The sequence below is a fragment of the Mirounga leonina genome, unplaced genomic scaffold (genome assembly GCF_011800145.1).
Source record: "Mirounga leonina isolate KUSES-001 unplaced genomic scaffold, KU_Mleo_1.0 Mir_101609, whole genome shotgun sequence".
Taxonomy (NCBI): Eukaryota; Metazoa; Chordata; class Mammalia; order Carnivora; family Phocidae; genus Mirounga; species Mirounga leonina.
Window position 1 is genome coordinate 1,932,067 of NW_023270164.1, and position 13,852 is coordinate 1,945,918.

The window sequence follows — 13,852 nt, forward strand, 5'->3', positions numbered from 1 at the left end:
ACAAAATTAACATCTGGCCTGCCCTATAGAATGTAAGATCCAGGAGATCAGGAATACTGTGGGTTTCTTTCTAATTACTATATCCCAAAATCTAAAACAGTGCCTGGGACATTATAAATTCTCTCAAAATTGAATGAATGAATGAATGAATGAATGAATGAATGAATGAATGAATGACTTGATCTAATGATGAATTTTAGAATATCTAGAAAAATCCTAAGTCACTCGCAGGTATCCTAACACAGAGTTTGAGCCTATATACCCTGAAAAAGATCTCCAGGTCAAATATTCTTTGTTCTTAATTAAAGTCATGAGCTTTTATAATGACCAACAAAATATCCCTTTGCACAGATTGAGGAGATTTGTGATGGCATATCTGAGTAAAAACCATCCCCACTCCTGCTACGTATGAGTTGTAATTTTCCCTAAAAAGCAGTTTTGAGAGTATTTCTATTGATTTTGAAAGTCCTTAATTCACTTTACTTTTTGCTGCTCCATAGACTTACCCATTCATCATTAATTCCACAAGGATTTGGGGGAAGTTAATTCAAAGTTGGACACTGAGAGAATCTATTCCAATCTCCATTTCCACATATGGGCATCCTAGGAGAAGGCAGTAGGTGATAGTTTGCACAAAGGACTAACTGTGATAACTATGCTAAAAGCCAGAGCGAAAGCAAAGGTAAAATTTCCCCGAGATTTTTTACCCACAGCTGTGTCAAGGCAAGGCAAGTCTGAAAGATTTAGCCAGTTAAGAAACACTGAGCCCATTTTTTTTTTAAATTCGAGGACTTCATTACTTAATAAACAGTGAAAACAGAAGTTATCAAAAGGGCCAGATCCCCATGTCCCTTGTGCAGGTTAATACCACAACAAAAGGGCTTTTGTTGATGAATGCATCATGCCTGGTAGGACACCCTGTTGTTGACAGCCAATTTCATGCTACAACTAAGCAGTTTTATAGCCTGTAACTCTCCCCTGAAGGGGGCTAGGTAGTAACCCTCCTACTGCTTCAGAATGTAGGAGGCAGGGGCGCCTGGGTGGCTCAGTCGTTAAGCGTCTGCCTTCGGCTCACGTCATGATCCCAGCGTCCTGGAATCGAGCCCCGCATCGGGCTCCCTGCTCTGCGGGAAGCCTGCTTCTCCCTCTCCCACTCCCACTGCTTGTGTTCCCTCTCTCGCTGTCTCTCTCTGTTAAATAAATAAATAAAATCTTTAAAAAAAAAAAAGAATGTAGGAGGCAATGAGAAACTGATGATACCCTCTCAGGCGAGGTAGGGAGGCAGGTGAGAAAGGTTCTTTTAACAGCTCTTCATGTGCCTCTATGCTCTTCTGTTATGGGAGGATCAAAGGCTTTCTGCCAAGACTTTATCCACTGCAGTTAAGCCTTGTATATGTGGCCTATGCGTTGGCATGCCAAGTTGCCAGGATGCCATGGTGTAGTCATTTCCCTACAAACGGGTAAGTTCAATCTCCTCCAAGTCCATAGACTCCTTATCGTTTTACTGTGTTTTAGACTAGAAAGTTGAAGTTTAAGAGAGATGGATGTGGCTTTGTGTTTTCCTTCTTTTATTTTGATTATTTTAAATAATCAAAATAAAATAAATCATTATTTTGATTCCAGATTTAAATTTTATTTTCAACCATGGCATTAAGTATTTTTTGAATTCTTAGTCATTCTCATTTTTTTCTCTACGTGACAAAAAAAAAAACCAGTGATATGATATGATGTTCATCTAAACAGTAGCACAGAATGTCCTATGAATTTCACACAAAAATACCCACGTGATTTCCTGCGGCTAAATGGAAATCCATTACTTGGTAAATTATATGTACATTTGAAGGGAACTGTAGGTTTTACAGATTGGATCAAGATGTTTCAACTGATGACAGTAACTGGATTGTAGGCTTGCTGGGATCTGCAGCGGTCTTCAATTTTATTGTAGAAGTGAGTATATTGCAGAGTGTAGGCCCTGGGCACGTGATCCACACTGAAGACCTACTTGTTGTGCCTTTTTAATAAAATATTTCTTCTTTTATCTTTTACTAAATAGAAACCAAATTGCTATCACTCTGAAATTCACCAGTCGCTTCCTTCATCCTGCTGAAGCTTCACTGCTATTAATTTCAAAACCTAAGCATGCAATAGGAGGGACTACAATGACTTTTGCTCTTAAGGGTGAAGTCCTCAGTTTTAAAGCCATTGTAAGTAAATTTTACCTATTTCGTGTGTCTTCTCTTCTCAGGCCATGGAGTGTCCCAAGCACAGCTGTTCCTCCAAGTTTTCTCTCAATACAGCTCCTGTTCTTTGAGAGCCTGTGTACAGACACACGTGCACATAATTACATTTGCACAATTCTTGGCTTCTGTGTCTCTGGTATTCTTGCTGTGATACTCTTTCTGTGGAAACAATTCTTCAATTTTATAAGAGGATTTGCTTGTATTGAGTCTTCCTTTAAGGTCAGATTTTTAGGATTATGTTTGTTCTTTTCATAATGGAGTCATTCGCTATACACATAGCAACTTACATTCCCTTCCGCTGTGGAGACTTGTGATTTAAGGTAAAGCAGTCCCTGGGCTTCTGTCTGTGTTTTTGTTTGAATTAAGGGTTGGTGGTTTATGCAGCAAAGAAAATGTTTCTCTTCTCTGATAGGAACATTCATCAATTTATCTTGAGTGCCCCCTGGATCAAATCCACTCTAAAGATAATGCTAAGACTGGCATTTATTGAGAGGCGATAACGTGCCAGACAGAATTCGATTTATATCTCAAAGGGTGGGGGAGAAGGATTTTTAAATCTCTATAAAATAGTTGTGATATTGCTGTCATTGACTTTTTATAGCTGTTATTTTGTCTAAATATTATTTTATACCATGGATGTATGGTAAAGAAGAAGTAAACTTGTTATGTCGCCAGATTTCCGTATGGATTATAAAGAATTTATAAAGAATTATAAAGAATTTGGGGTGTGCAGTGGCATGAGTAGGAAAAAAAGAGATTGACTCCAGTAATGGCCAGTTGTGTGAGGAGAGCATTAAGTTGCTCACATGGACAGACTGATTTACAAGGTACAGACACCCAGAACAGGAAGCGGACATTTGATTATCACTGAGATGTGTGTCGTGATCTTCAGATTTCCTCTTGAATAATAAATTCTTACACTTCCCAACCCTCTCACAGGAATTCTCCAAAATAAAACATTGCTTTGCCATATGTGTCTCTAGACATGGATGATTTTAGTTTGTCATTTACATGGTTCTGGGGCAGAAAACCTGACACCTGAAGTTCATGCAGTCTGTTTACTTCTCCATCTGGCTACTCATGGTTTTAGTAATCCAGGGAGTGGGCTGGATAATAATGGAGAAATGAAATAAGATAATAACATGATCAGTCTAAGAATGTAGAATTCCTAGAATCTTATCTTCCATGCAAGTCCTTCGGGTAATTCGAAGTTTTAATTTTAGATGTGTGCTTTTATTACAGTACAAATAATGTCACTGTGGCCACCGCATTGTAAACAAGGCATGCCACACTCATACGCAGATATTCATGCACTCACAGAGCTATGCATGTGCACATACATACACCTTGCTTCTTCCTTATGTCATGTATATTAGGTATAGGTATGATTGATTAATTTTCGAATGTGAAATCATACTCAGTCATTAACAAAACCAATATTAAGGAAATCAGTTTAAGAGACACTGTTGTGACAAATAATTCAGTAATGTGGTAAAATCTATTTCTGTCCTTCCCACCCAGATTTTAGCAGTACACTATTTGTGGGACAAGGGAGACTGCATAAATTAATATCAGTGTAATATTTCAGTGTACTATTTTTTAGGTACTTTAAGTTTGTATATTACAATTCAGGTTATTCTTTTTTGTTACTTTCATATAGAATTATTATTATTATTATTATTATTTTTTACTTTAGGAAGTTTTACGTTGCAAATCTCCATGTTATAAATGGAAAGAAATTAATGTGAATGTTAAAAATCCCTTCCATACTGCTGGGGACTTCAGGTACGTTAATATAACATTTTCATATAATTTCTTTGCCATTAATCATATCCAATCTTAAGGTGAATAATTTTTTTCAACATGAACCGTTTTGAGGAGAAATTTTATGTGTTTACATTACAATAAATTTATGAACATCATCAGATAAAACAGAACAAATAATTAAGATAAATCAAGTTTTCTTAAAATGCTATTTGATCTATTTAAAGCTAAGAGTGAGCATATCAAATTTATGAATTTTGTCTATGAGCTTTCTGTTTGTTGAGCTATTCTAATCTTTTAAGTTTTAAAAATGTATAATTAATAGACTTTTTTACTTCTAATTTTATTCCATCTATTAATTTCTGAAAGTAAAATCCTGATTCAAGCAGAACATGCATTTTAACTTAAGGCATCATGATTAATTAAAACTGTACATTTACCATGTAGGGGCACCTGGGTGGCTCAGTCGTTAAGCGTCTGCCTTCGGCTCAGGTCATGATCCCGGGGTCCTGGGATTGAGCCCCGCCTTGGGCTCCCTGCTCTGCGGGAAGCCTGCTTCTCCCTCTCCCACTCCCCCTGCTTGTGTTCCCTCTCACGCTGTCTCTCTCTCTCAAATAAATAAGTAAAATCTTTAAAAAACAAAGAAACTGTACATTAACCATGAATTTGTGCATCTTGAGATTTAACAACAACAATAACAACAACACAGGTTTGAGATGAAAATAAAATGCTCAAGTATTATTTAAAGTCACAATAGACAAATATCTTTATAAACTTATATATTGACGGAGAAAACAGTCAGGGACACCCATGTATTGCTTCAATTATGCACTGTTTCCCTCGGCTTTAGAAATCAGATCCTCACAACGATACTTGTGTTGAGACTAGAAGCTGTATGTATGCTTATTATTTTAGTATTTGATAATATCCAGTTTTTAAAATCACTGTATTCCTAGGCTTTTGGTAGTTTCTTATTAATAATCATTTATTATTGATAAAACAAATTTTTTGTTAAAATAGTTATTGGTGAATTTATGGTTCCTATGTTCATGTAAGGGAGAGTTTCATTTACTGTAATTTTATTAAAGTGTTATATCAGAATGCAAGGAACAACAAAAAAAGTCAGAATATGTAGCATTAATCCAGTATTAAACTATGCCCTTAAATGAACCAAATGACTGACTCCAGTTCTTCAGAGGAAATCAAGATCAAACACAATTAGTCTTATATTCTAGTGGTAGAGCTGAAAGGAAATCTCAAAGTTCCAGGAATTGGTAGACTATTATAGTTTTATGTCTTTCAAAAAATCATAATATTTTATTGTTCCTTTATGGTTTATCTCAGGTTGACTTAAAATTCAATTGGAGTTGGTGCATGATTTGTTTGGTAGAGGACAAGGCTCCTTCCGCCTTTGTATAAATGTGGCCCTCAAACTTAGGCAATGGGCATGTAAACTCAAAATTTTAAAACCAATTACAAAATTTGTAAAATCAATATTTTACAACAGACATGTGTTTTAAAATTAAAAAAAATACAACAGAAAAGAAAGGAAATTTAATTGCCAATTCATTCTTCTGGAGATTTTTTTTATGTTATGAATACCATAACAATAAGTGAACTAGCTTTTAATGTTACACTTAAAAAATGAGAATTATTAACAATCTAATATGAAACATACTTTAAAACAGAATTGTCCATATATTTTCCCCAAAATTATATGCAGTGCAGTGACCAGATCTGATCACTTTTTAATCAAAATTTAACACTACTTTTAACAAAAATGGCAACCCAACCTAGATTTAACAGAGACAGGATTCACCCACATGCCTCTATCTACCAGATTAGTGGTTCTCAAATTCCTCTTTTGCAGAATGCAACTATTTCTTGCTATATAATGCTTTTTTATATAAGATTTGATTTCCTAGTATTTTGTTGAAAGATTTTACATTTATAATCGTAGGGTTTAATGGTATAATTCCCTTTTCTAGTGATGACTGTATCTGTTTTTTTGTGTCATTAATACTAGCCTCTGAGAATGATTTGGGAACTGATTCCTTCTATTCTGTTTTTTTTTTTTTTTTTTTTTTTGGAATTTTTTTGGAAATTTTTTCTTTTTTTTTTTTTTTTTTTTTTTTTTTTTTTTTGGAAGAGTTTGTGAAGTATTGGTATTAATTCTTTTAATCTTCAGTAGAATTCACAACTAAAGCCGTCTGGGTCTGAGCTTTGCTTTATGGGAAGTTCATTTCATTACTAGTTCTCTATTTGTTATAGGCCTAATCAGATATTTATTTCTTCTTTTAATCAGTTTTGATAGTTTGTGTCATTCTAGGAATTTGTACATTTCCTCCACATTATCTAATTTGTTGGCACAGACGTTTTCATAGTATTCTCTCAGAATCCTTTGATCTTCTTTCCTTTATTCTTGATCAGTCTAGGTAAACATTTGTCAGTGTTATTGATCTTTTCGAAGAACATTTTTTCTGGTTTTCTTGATATTCTCTATTATTTATTGAGGTAGAATTGACATATAAAAAAACTGCACATGTTTAATGTATACAATTTGATGAGTTTGGGCATATGCATGCAACCATAATACTATCACCACAATTAAGGTAATATACATATCTGTCACTTCCAAAAGTTTCTTTGTGTTGCTTTTTTTTTTTTTTTTTTTGGTGGTAAGAATATTTAGCATGAGACTTACCCTCTTAACACTCTTTTTTTTTTTTTTAAAGATGTTATTTATTTATTTATTTGACAGAGAGAGAGAACAAGTAGGCAGAGAGGCAGGCAGAAGGAGAGGGAGAAGCAGGCTCCCCACCGAGCAGGGAGCCCAATGCGGGGCTCGATCCCAGGACCCTGGGATCATGACCTGAGCCAAAGGCAGCCGCTTAACTGACTGAGCCACCCAGGGGCCCTCCCTCTTAACACTCTTAACAGATGTTTAAGCACACAGTACCATGTTGTTAACTCTGTTGTATATCACATCTCTAGGACTTACTCATCTTGCATAACTGAAACTTTATATAACAACTCTCCATTTCATCCTAGTACCAGTTGTTAGCAACCACCATTCTCTTCTCTGCCTTTGGAGTTTGACTATTTTAGATACTTCATATAAATGGAATCATACAGTATTTGTCCTTCTGAGACTGGCTTATTTCACTTAGCATAATGTCCCCAAGTTTCGAACATGTTGTCACATATTGCAGGATTTCCTTCTTTTTTAAAGCTGACTAGTCTTCCACTGTAATATATACACACACCACATTTTCTTTACTCATTTGTCTGTTGATGGACATTTGGGTTCTTTGGATTGTTTCCATATCTTGGCTATTGTGAACAATGCTGCAGTGAGCATGAGAGTAAAGATATCTTTTTGAGATCCAGATTTCAGTTTTGTTGGATAAATACCCAGAAGTCGAAGAGCTGGACCACATGGTAGTTCTACTTTTAATTTTTTGAGGAAACTCCCTACTGTTTTCCATAGTGGCTGCACCATTTTACATTCCCACCAACAGCATGCCAGTGTTCCCTTTTCTCTAGGTACTCACCAACATTGTTATATTTTGTTTGTTTCGGTTTTTGTGTTTTTTATAATTCTGACAGTTATGACGTGATATCTCACTGTGGTTTTGAAATGCATTTCCCTGATGAGTATGGATGTTCAACATGTTTTCATATACATGTTGGCCATCTATATGTCTTTTTTGGAAAAATGTCTATTCATATCCTCTGCCCATTTTTTAACTGGATTGTTTGTTTTTTTGCTTTTGAGTTGTATGAGTTCTTTATAAATTTTGGATATTAATCCTTTATCAGATATATGATTTGCAAATATTTTCTCCTATTTGGTAGGTTACCTTTTCATTTTTATGTTACTCTTGTATAGCTCTATTCCATTTCCCCATTTTTTGTAGTATTTTTGTCAGACATATTGTATCAATGGTGTTACAATAATAATGTTACTAACATTTTTGGGTATTTTTTTTTTATTTTGTTTAATTTTTATGATCTTAAGAGAGCTGAGAGAAGAAAGGACAGTGTATTAGTTTGCTATGGCTCCCATAACAAAATACCACAGACCGGTGGCTTAAACAACAGAAACTTATTTTCTTACAGTTCTGGAGGCTAGAAGTACAAGATCAAGGTATTGGCAGATTGGGTTTCTTCTGAGGCCTCTCTCCTTGGCTGACAGATGGCCACCTTCTTGCTGTGCCCTCACATGTCTTTTCTGTATGTGCATATCCCTGGAGTCTCTGTGTGTCCACACTTCTTCTTGTAAGAACACCAGTCAGAATGTATTAGGGCCCACTCTAATGGCCACATTTTAAACTAGTGGCCTTTTTAAAGGCCCTGTTTCCAAAGGCAGTCACGTTGTGAGTGTACTAGGGGTTAGGGCTTTAACATAAGAAATTTGAGGGAGGACACAATTCAGCCCATAACAGAAAGTACACGTTTATAATTTTCATTATGTTAGCCTACTTATTTATCATTTCTGGTTTATTTGTTTCTATGGATTCTCATTATCTTCTGGAATAACTTCCATGGCTCAATCTAGCTTCGCTGCCCCCCACCTCAGTTTTTAAACAGTTTTTCTTTTATTTTCTCTCTGTCTTCTCCTTCCAGCAATTGTATTACACATGTGTTGGTGCATTTAATTGTGCACCATATATGTATGAGACTTTATTTTTCTTTATTCTATTTTCTGTCTGTTCTTCAGATCACATTATTTCTATCAATCTTCAATTTGTTAATTCTTTTTTTTCTGCCAGTTCAAATCTACTGTTGAGCCCCCCTAGTGATGATGATTTTTATATTTGTTTTTGTAGTTTCCAACTCCAAAATTTTCATTTGCTTCTCTTTTTAATTTCAGTCTCTTCTTTTGATATTCTCTATTTGATATTACATTGTCATCATACCTTCCTTTACTTCTTTAGTCATGCTTTCCTTAGTTTTTGAAGACATTGATAACAGCAATTTGGAATTAGTATTCTATTAAATCTAATAAGTGGTCACTTTAACATGTGTTTCCGTGGCCCACTTCTTTTCATGTTTCATCATTTTTAAGGCTGAAAACTAGACATTTTAGAATATATATTTTGTAGCAGCTGAATACTGGTCCCATCTCCCACAGGATCATTAATGGTATTGGTTAATTTTTTAACTGACTAGCTAGCTTATTTTAGTGATAGCTACCTCCTCCCCACAAAAGACTCCACACACAAAGTGTGAAGCGTCTGATGTTACTTCTCAGGGGACATAGCCTTGGGCATGCCCACAGTCAATCTGGGATGAGAGTGGCTTTGGTAGGATTACTTTTGACTATCTCTTTCTACACCCACAGCCAGATATTAGATTTCTGCTGATTCCAGTTCTATAGGAGGCATAAATTGCTCCTCAGACCAATTCAATCAAATGTAGGCTCCTTTGAAGTGATAGTTCCTTAGGTCAATGTTTAAGATTTATTCTGTCCGCACAAGGGATCCTCCCAGCTGTCCCTTTCCCTTGTTTTTACTACCAAATTAGCAGGCCTAGTTTGGTAGTATCTGTATCTCCAGTGGATCTACCAGTCTACTCCCAATTGCCTTTCACCACAATCTGCCCTATTTTTCATTGATCCCTTGGCTTGATCTTCTTCATACTTTATTGAAAATGAAATCAGTTCCTTTGGGAAGAGATTAAGAGCTGTTTTAAGCCCAGCTATCTTCTCCCTTCAGGCAAAATCTCGGAACCATGGCTCTGTAACTGGAGGTGGGGATAGCATTGCATTTTTCTCTGCGAACCACCCGCACGTTAGGAGTTAAGTGCGAGAAGAGATAGGGGACCATAGCTTTAGGTCTTCTTGGCTTGCTTCTGCCAGCACTGAGCAACCATTTTAAAGCTAAGACAAGGACAATTTCACACCCATGTAGAGCCTCTGTCCTGTGAGTGGTTGCTGGACAGAAGAGGGATCCCCCTGCTCCTCTCAGCTGCACTTGCCCAAAACTTAGCTTCAGCAGCATGTACTGGGGGCAGGATGAGAAATGTTGATGTCCTACCCCTCCCAGAAAAGTAGCTCTCTAACTGGGAGCTGGGTAAGTTGAGAGCCTTGTATTCTTAGCTGTGCCAATGAGGAGTAGGGTTTCTGTCTTACTGAGTGGAGAAGGAAGAGGGAGTGAAGGGGTCTTGGTTCAGATGCCACAGATTACAGCCTTTCTTACTGAATTTAGTATTACTGAACAGATTTTTATTCATTTGCTCTATGCCCTTAGGATAATTGCCAGAGAATTAAAATAGTTGATTTTTACAACTTTTACTCATTTTCCTGGAGGAGTAAGTCTATGGAGCTCTCATGTTTTCATGCTGGAACAATGTTTGCTTTAAGTTCTGTTTTGCCCATTATTACTATAGACACTCCAGGTCTCTGTTACTGTTTGCATGGTATGTCTTTCTTGACCTTTTGCTCCCAGTCTGTTTGTGTCTTTGAACTAATGTTTATATTTTTTCTAATCTGTTTGTATTCCTTTTGTCAGCCTCTGCCTTTTGATTGGAGTGTTTAATCCATTTAAACTTTATGTCATCTTTGATACAGTAGGATTTATATCTACCATTTGGGTACCTGTTTTCTATGTCTTATGTCTTCATTCCTTTATTTCTCCATTACTTCTTGGTTTTGCATTGTATATTTATTTTTAGTATAAATTTTTTTATTTCTTCTTCTATCTTCTACCTTATTTTTCTTATTTTCTTAGTTACCCTGAAGATTATAATTATCATCCTAACTTAATGTAGCTCAAATTAATACCAACTTAATTTCAATATAATTCAGAAATTTTGCTGAAATATATCACCTTTTCGTAGCCCCTTGTTAGTGCTATTCTTGTTATACCCATTACATCTTTACACATTATAAGCCCTTAAAACAGTTTTATATTTATTGTCTCATACTCTTTTCATTAAAATCAGAAAGCAGAATTCCTTTTACTTCAGCCTGAAGGACTCCCATTAGTATTTCTTTTTTTTTTTTTTTTAAGATTTTATTTATTTGACAGAGAGAGAGATAGTGAAAGCAGAACACAAACAGGGGGAGTGGGAGAGGGAGAAGCAGGCTTCCCTCCGAGCAGGGAGCCCGATGCGGGGCTCGATCCCAGGACCCTGACATTTATTGACTGAGCCACCCAGGTGCCCCTCCCATTAGTATTTCTTGTAGGGCAGTTCTGCTAGCAATGAATCTTTCTCAGTTTTTCTTTATTTGTTAATTTCTCCTTCATTTTTGAAGGACAGTTTTGCTGTATACAGTGTTCTTTATTGACAGCCTTCTTTCAGCACACTGACTATATCATCATCCCATTGCCTTCTGTCCTCTAGGGTTTCAGATGGGAATTCAACTGTTTAATTTTACTATGGAACAACATAGGTGTTGAGTCAATTTTGTCTTGCTGCTTACCGTGCCTTGGCTTACTGAGAGTTTGACTATTATTTTCTAGTTTTGGATTGCCTTGGGTTTATTCTGAATAACATTTTTTTAGACTTCTTGGATGTGTAAATTAATATTTCTCCCCAAACTTGGGAATTTTTCATCATTTATTTCTTCGCATTTTCTTTCTGCCTCTTTCTTTCTTATCTTTTCAGGATTCTGATTAGGCTTGTGTTTGTATGCTTAATGGTGTCTCACGGGTTTCTGAGGCTGTGTTAATTTTTTGTCATTATTTTCTCTTTCTGTTCTTTAGAGATAATCATTTTATCTGGCCCATTGTCAGGTACACTGGTTTTTTCTTTTGCCACTGCAAACCTGCTGTTTAGTCCCTCTAGTGATTTTTTATTTCAGATATCGTACTTTTTAAGTCCAAAATTTATAATTGGTTCTTTTGAATGATTTCTCTCTGTATTAGTATTCTTTATTTGGTGGGACATCATTGTCTCTCATAGACAGGGTTGAAGACCTTTCACGTAGTTTGGGGATCTAGCAAGCTATTTCAACCTCTCATATCTTCCTTTGATGTTTTGGCAAGCTCTTGTTTGATCCAACTGCTGTAGGAACCTCAGGTACAATTGCTACTGATTGTTTTCAGCAAACATCCTGGATATTGCTGTTTTCCTTTGAGTCAGGTCAGTAAAGATAACACCTTGCAAACTGAATTTTTCTAGGGAGCTGTGAGACAGATGAAAAAGTAACAATACTCAGGGATAAGACTTTTTTTGATGAGCTCCAGTCTCGGTCTGTGCCCTCATGTGGCTGTAAGTCTGCCAGATTTTACAACTACCTTAGTTGCAAGGCTGCTGGTTTTCAAGGCTACTACAGAGCAGTGGAAAGATGGGAATGACAACATAATAAAAGTTACAAGGCCACAAACTCTGCTGTTCTTATCATCAAGGTGTGTGTGTGTGTGTGTGTTTTTAATAAACACTACTCAAATTGTTGCAAGCCTTTCATTAATTAACCAGAGCTCTGAAAAAGTTAATTTTTACAATCTTTTCCAGTGTTTTTATTGCTTTTATAGGGTAGTGAATGTGTGATGGTTCTAACTCTGCCATTTCTTGCCTTTCTTTTTCTGGTAGCCTGGTTTTATTATTTGAAAAATAGTTTTTGTTTTAGATTAAACTCTTCCTTCTCAAAGTATGGTCCTTGAATCAGCAAAATCAGCATCACCTGGGAGCTTGTTAGACAGTGTCAGGCCCACCCCAATCCATTTGAGTCAGAATCTGCATTTAACATCTCCAGAGGATTTTTTTGTACATTAATGTTAGAGCCTTGCTGGTCTAAGCCAAGATTGTTCAAAGTTTAATCCATATATAAGCTATTTAAAAAGCATCTGGAGAGTTTGTTTTAAACAGAGGCTCTTGGAACCCTTGCCAGACTTAACTAAGTCAGAATTCATGCAAATAGAGCTTGGAAATATACATTTTGACCAAGCACTGCAGATGTTTATAATACACACTGAAGTGTGAAAACCGCCAATTTAGAAGCTACAGTAATCAAATAGGATTTTTTTCCATTTTAATGGCAGTTTGTATTTCATTTTTATAGTTAATATTTCTCTTTTAAGGAGGACATCTTCAATGTAATTAAGCAGGGACTTTTCAAATGCTATTTTTCTCAAAATGGTACATGCACCGTATACAAAAAACCTAATATTTACTTTATTGGTTTAGTCTTTTTATTTGTGTGTAAAATTGTATTATCCTTGTGACTGTTCTTTAGCCAGAACAAATTATGACCCATATAAATTGCCCTGAAGATTCACCTTGGATTTATTGAAATATAAAGAAACATAGTAAATTTTTTCTGCCTCATAATTTTTTGAGATTTGAATGAGAATTTAGTGCCTTAATTTAAATTAAAATTACCCTCTAGAGAGGAATTCTTCCTACATTTGCCTAACTGTAACTTTAAAATGATATAAGCAAATCTGGTAGTCTGATACATGTCTTACATAGTTCATAGTTTACATTTTCCTACAGTTAATTTTGTCTGTTTAAAAATTTTTAGTATTTAATATTAATATAATTCCTTACAATCCTTATATGAAACTATCAGAACTACCAACTTAAAATAAAAGGACAGAAAGTGACATTAGCTTTGTCAGTGAGCAAGAATTCCTATCCCCTTTAAGGGCCCTTCTAGCTGGACTAAGAATCACATTGACATGAAACAGATTAACAGGAGAAAATCAAATTTAATAGTGTAAGTATGAGGAATCCACCCAGACAAGGAAATTCCAAAGACAGGCAAAATGAGGTATATATGTCATACTGAACTAAGGAGAAGGGGGTAGGAGTCTGGGAATTTAGAGGAAAGGAATGCAGCTCACAGGGGGAGAAGAAAAGCAGATGTTTGGTGATTAGACATTTGCCCTGCCCTACAG

At 35.8% G+C, this 13,852-nt stretch overlaps 1 protein-coding gene across 1 annotated transcript in view; it reads left to right on the forward strand.

Annotated features, from left to right (window-relative positions):
- The window catches only part of CFAP47 (cilia and flagella associated protein 47), a 494,762-nt gene that overhangs the window by 240,217 nt on the left and 240,693 nt on the right, over nt 1-13,852 (forward strand). Inside the window, exons 38-39 of the mRNA XM_035002133.1 lie at nt 2,054-2,204; nt 3,937-4,025. Coding sequence (XP_034858024.1) covers nt 2,054-2,204; nt 3,937-4,025 — 240 coding nt within the window. The remainder of the gene's footprint in view (nt 1-2,053; nt 2,205-3,936; nt 4,026-13,852) is intronic.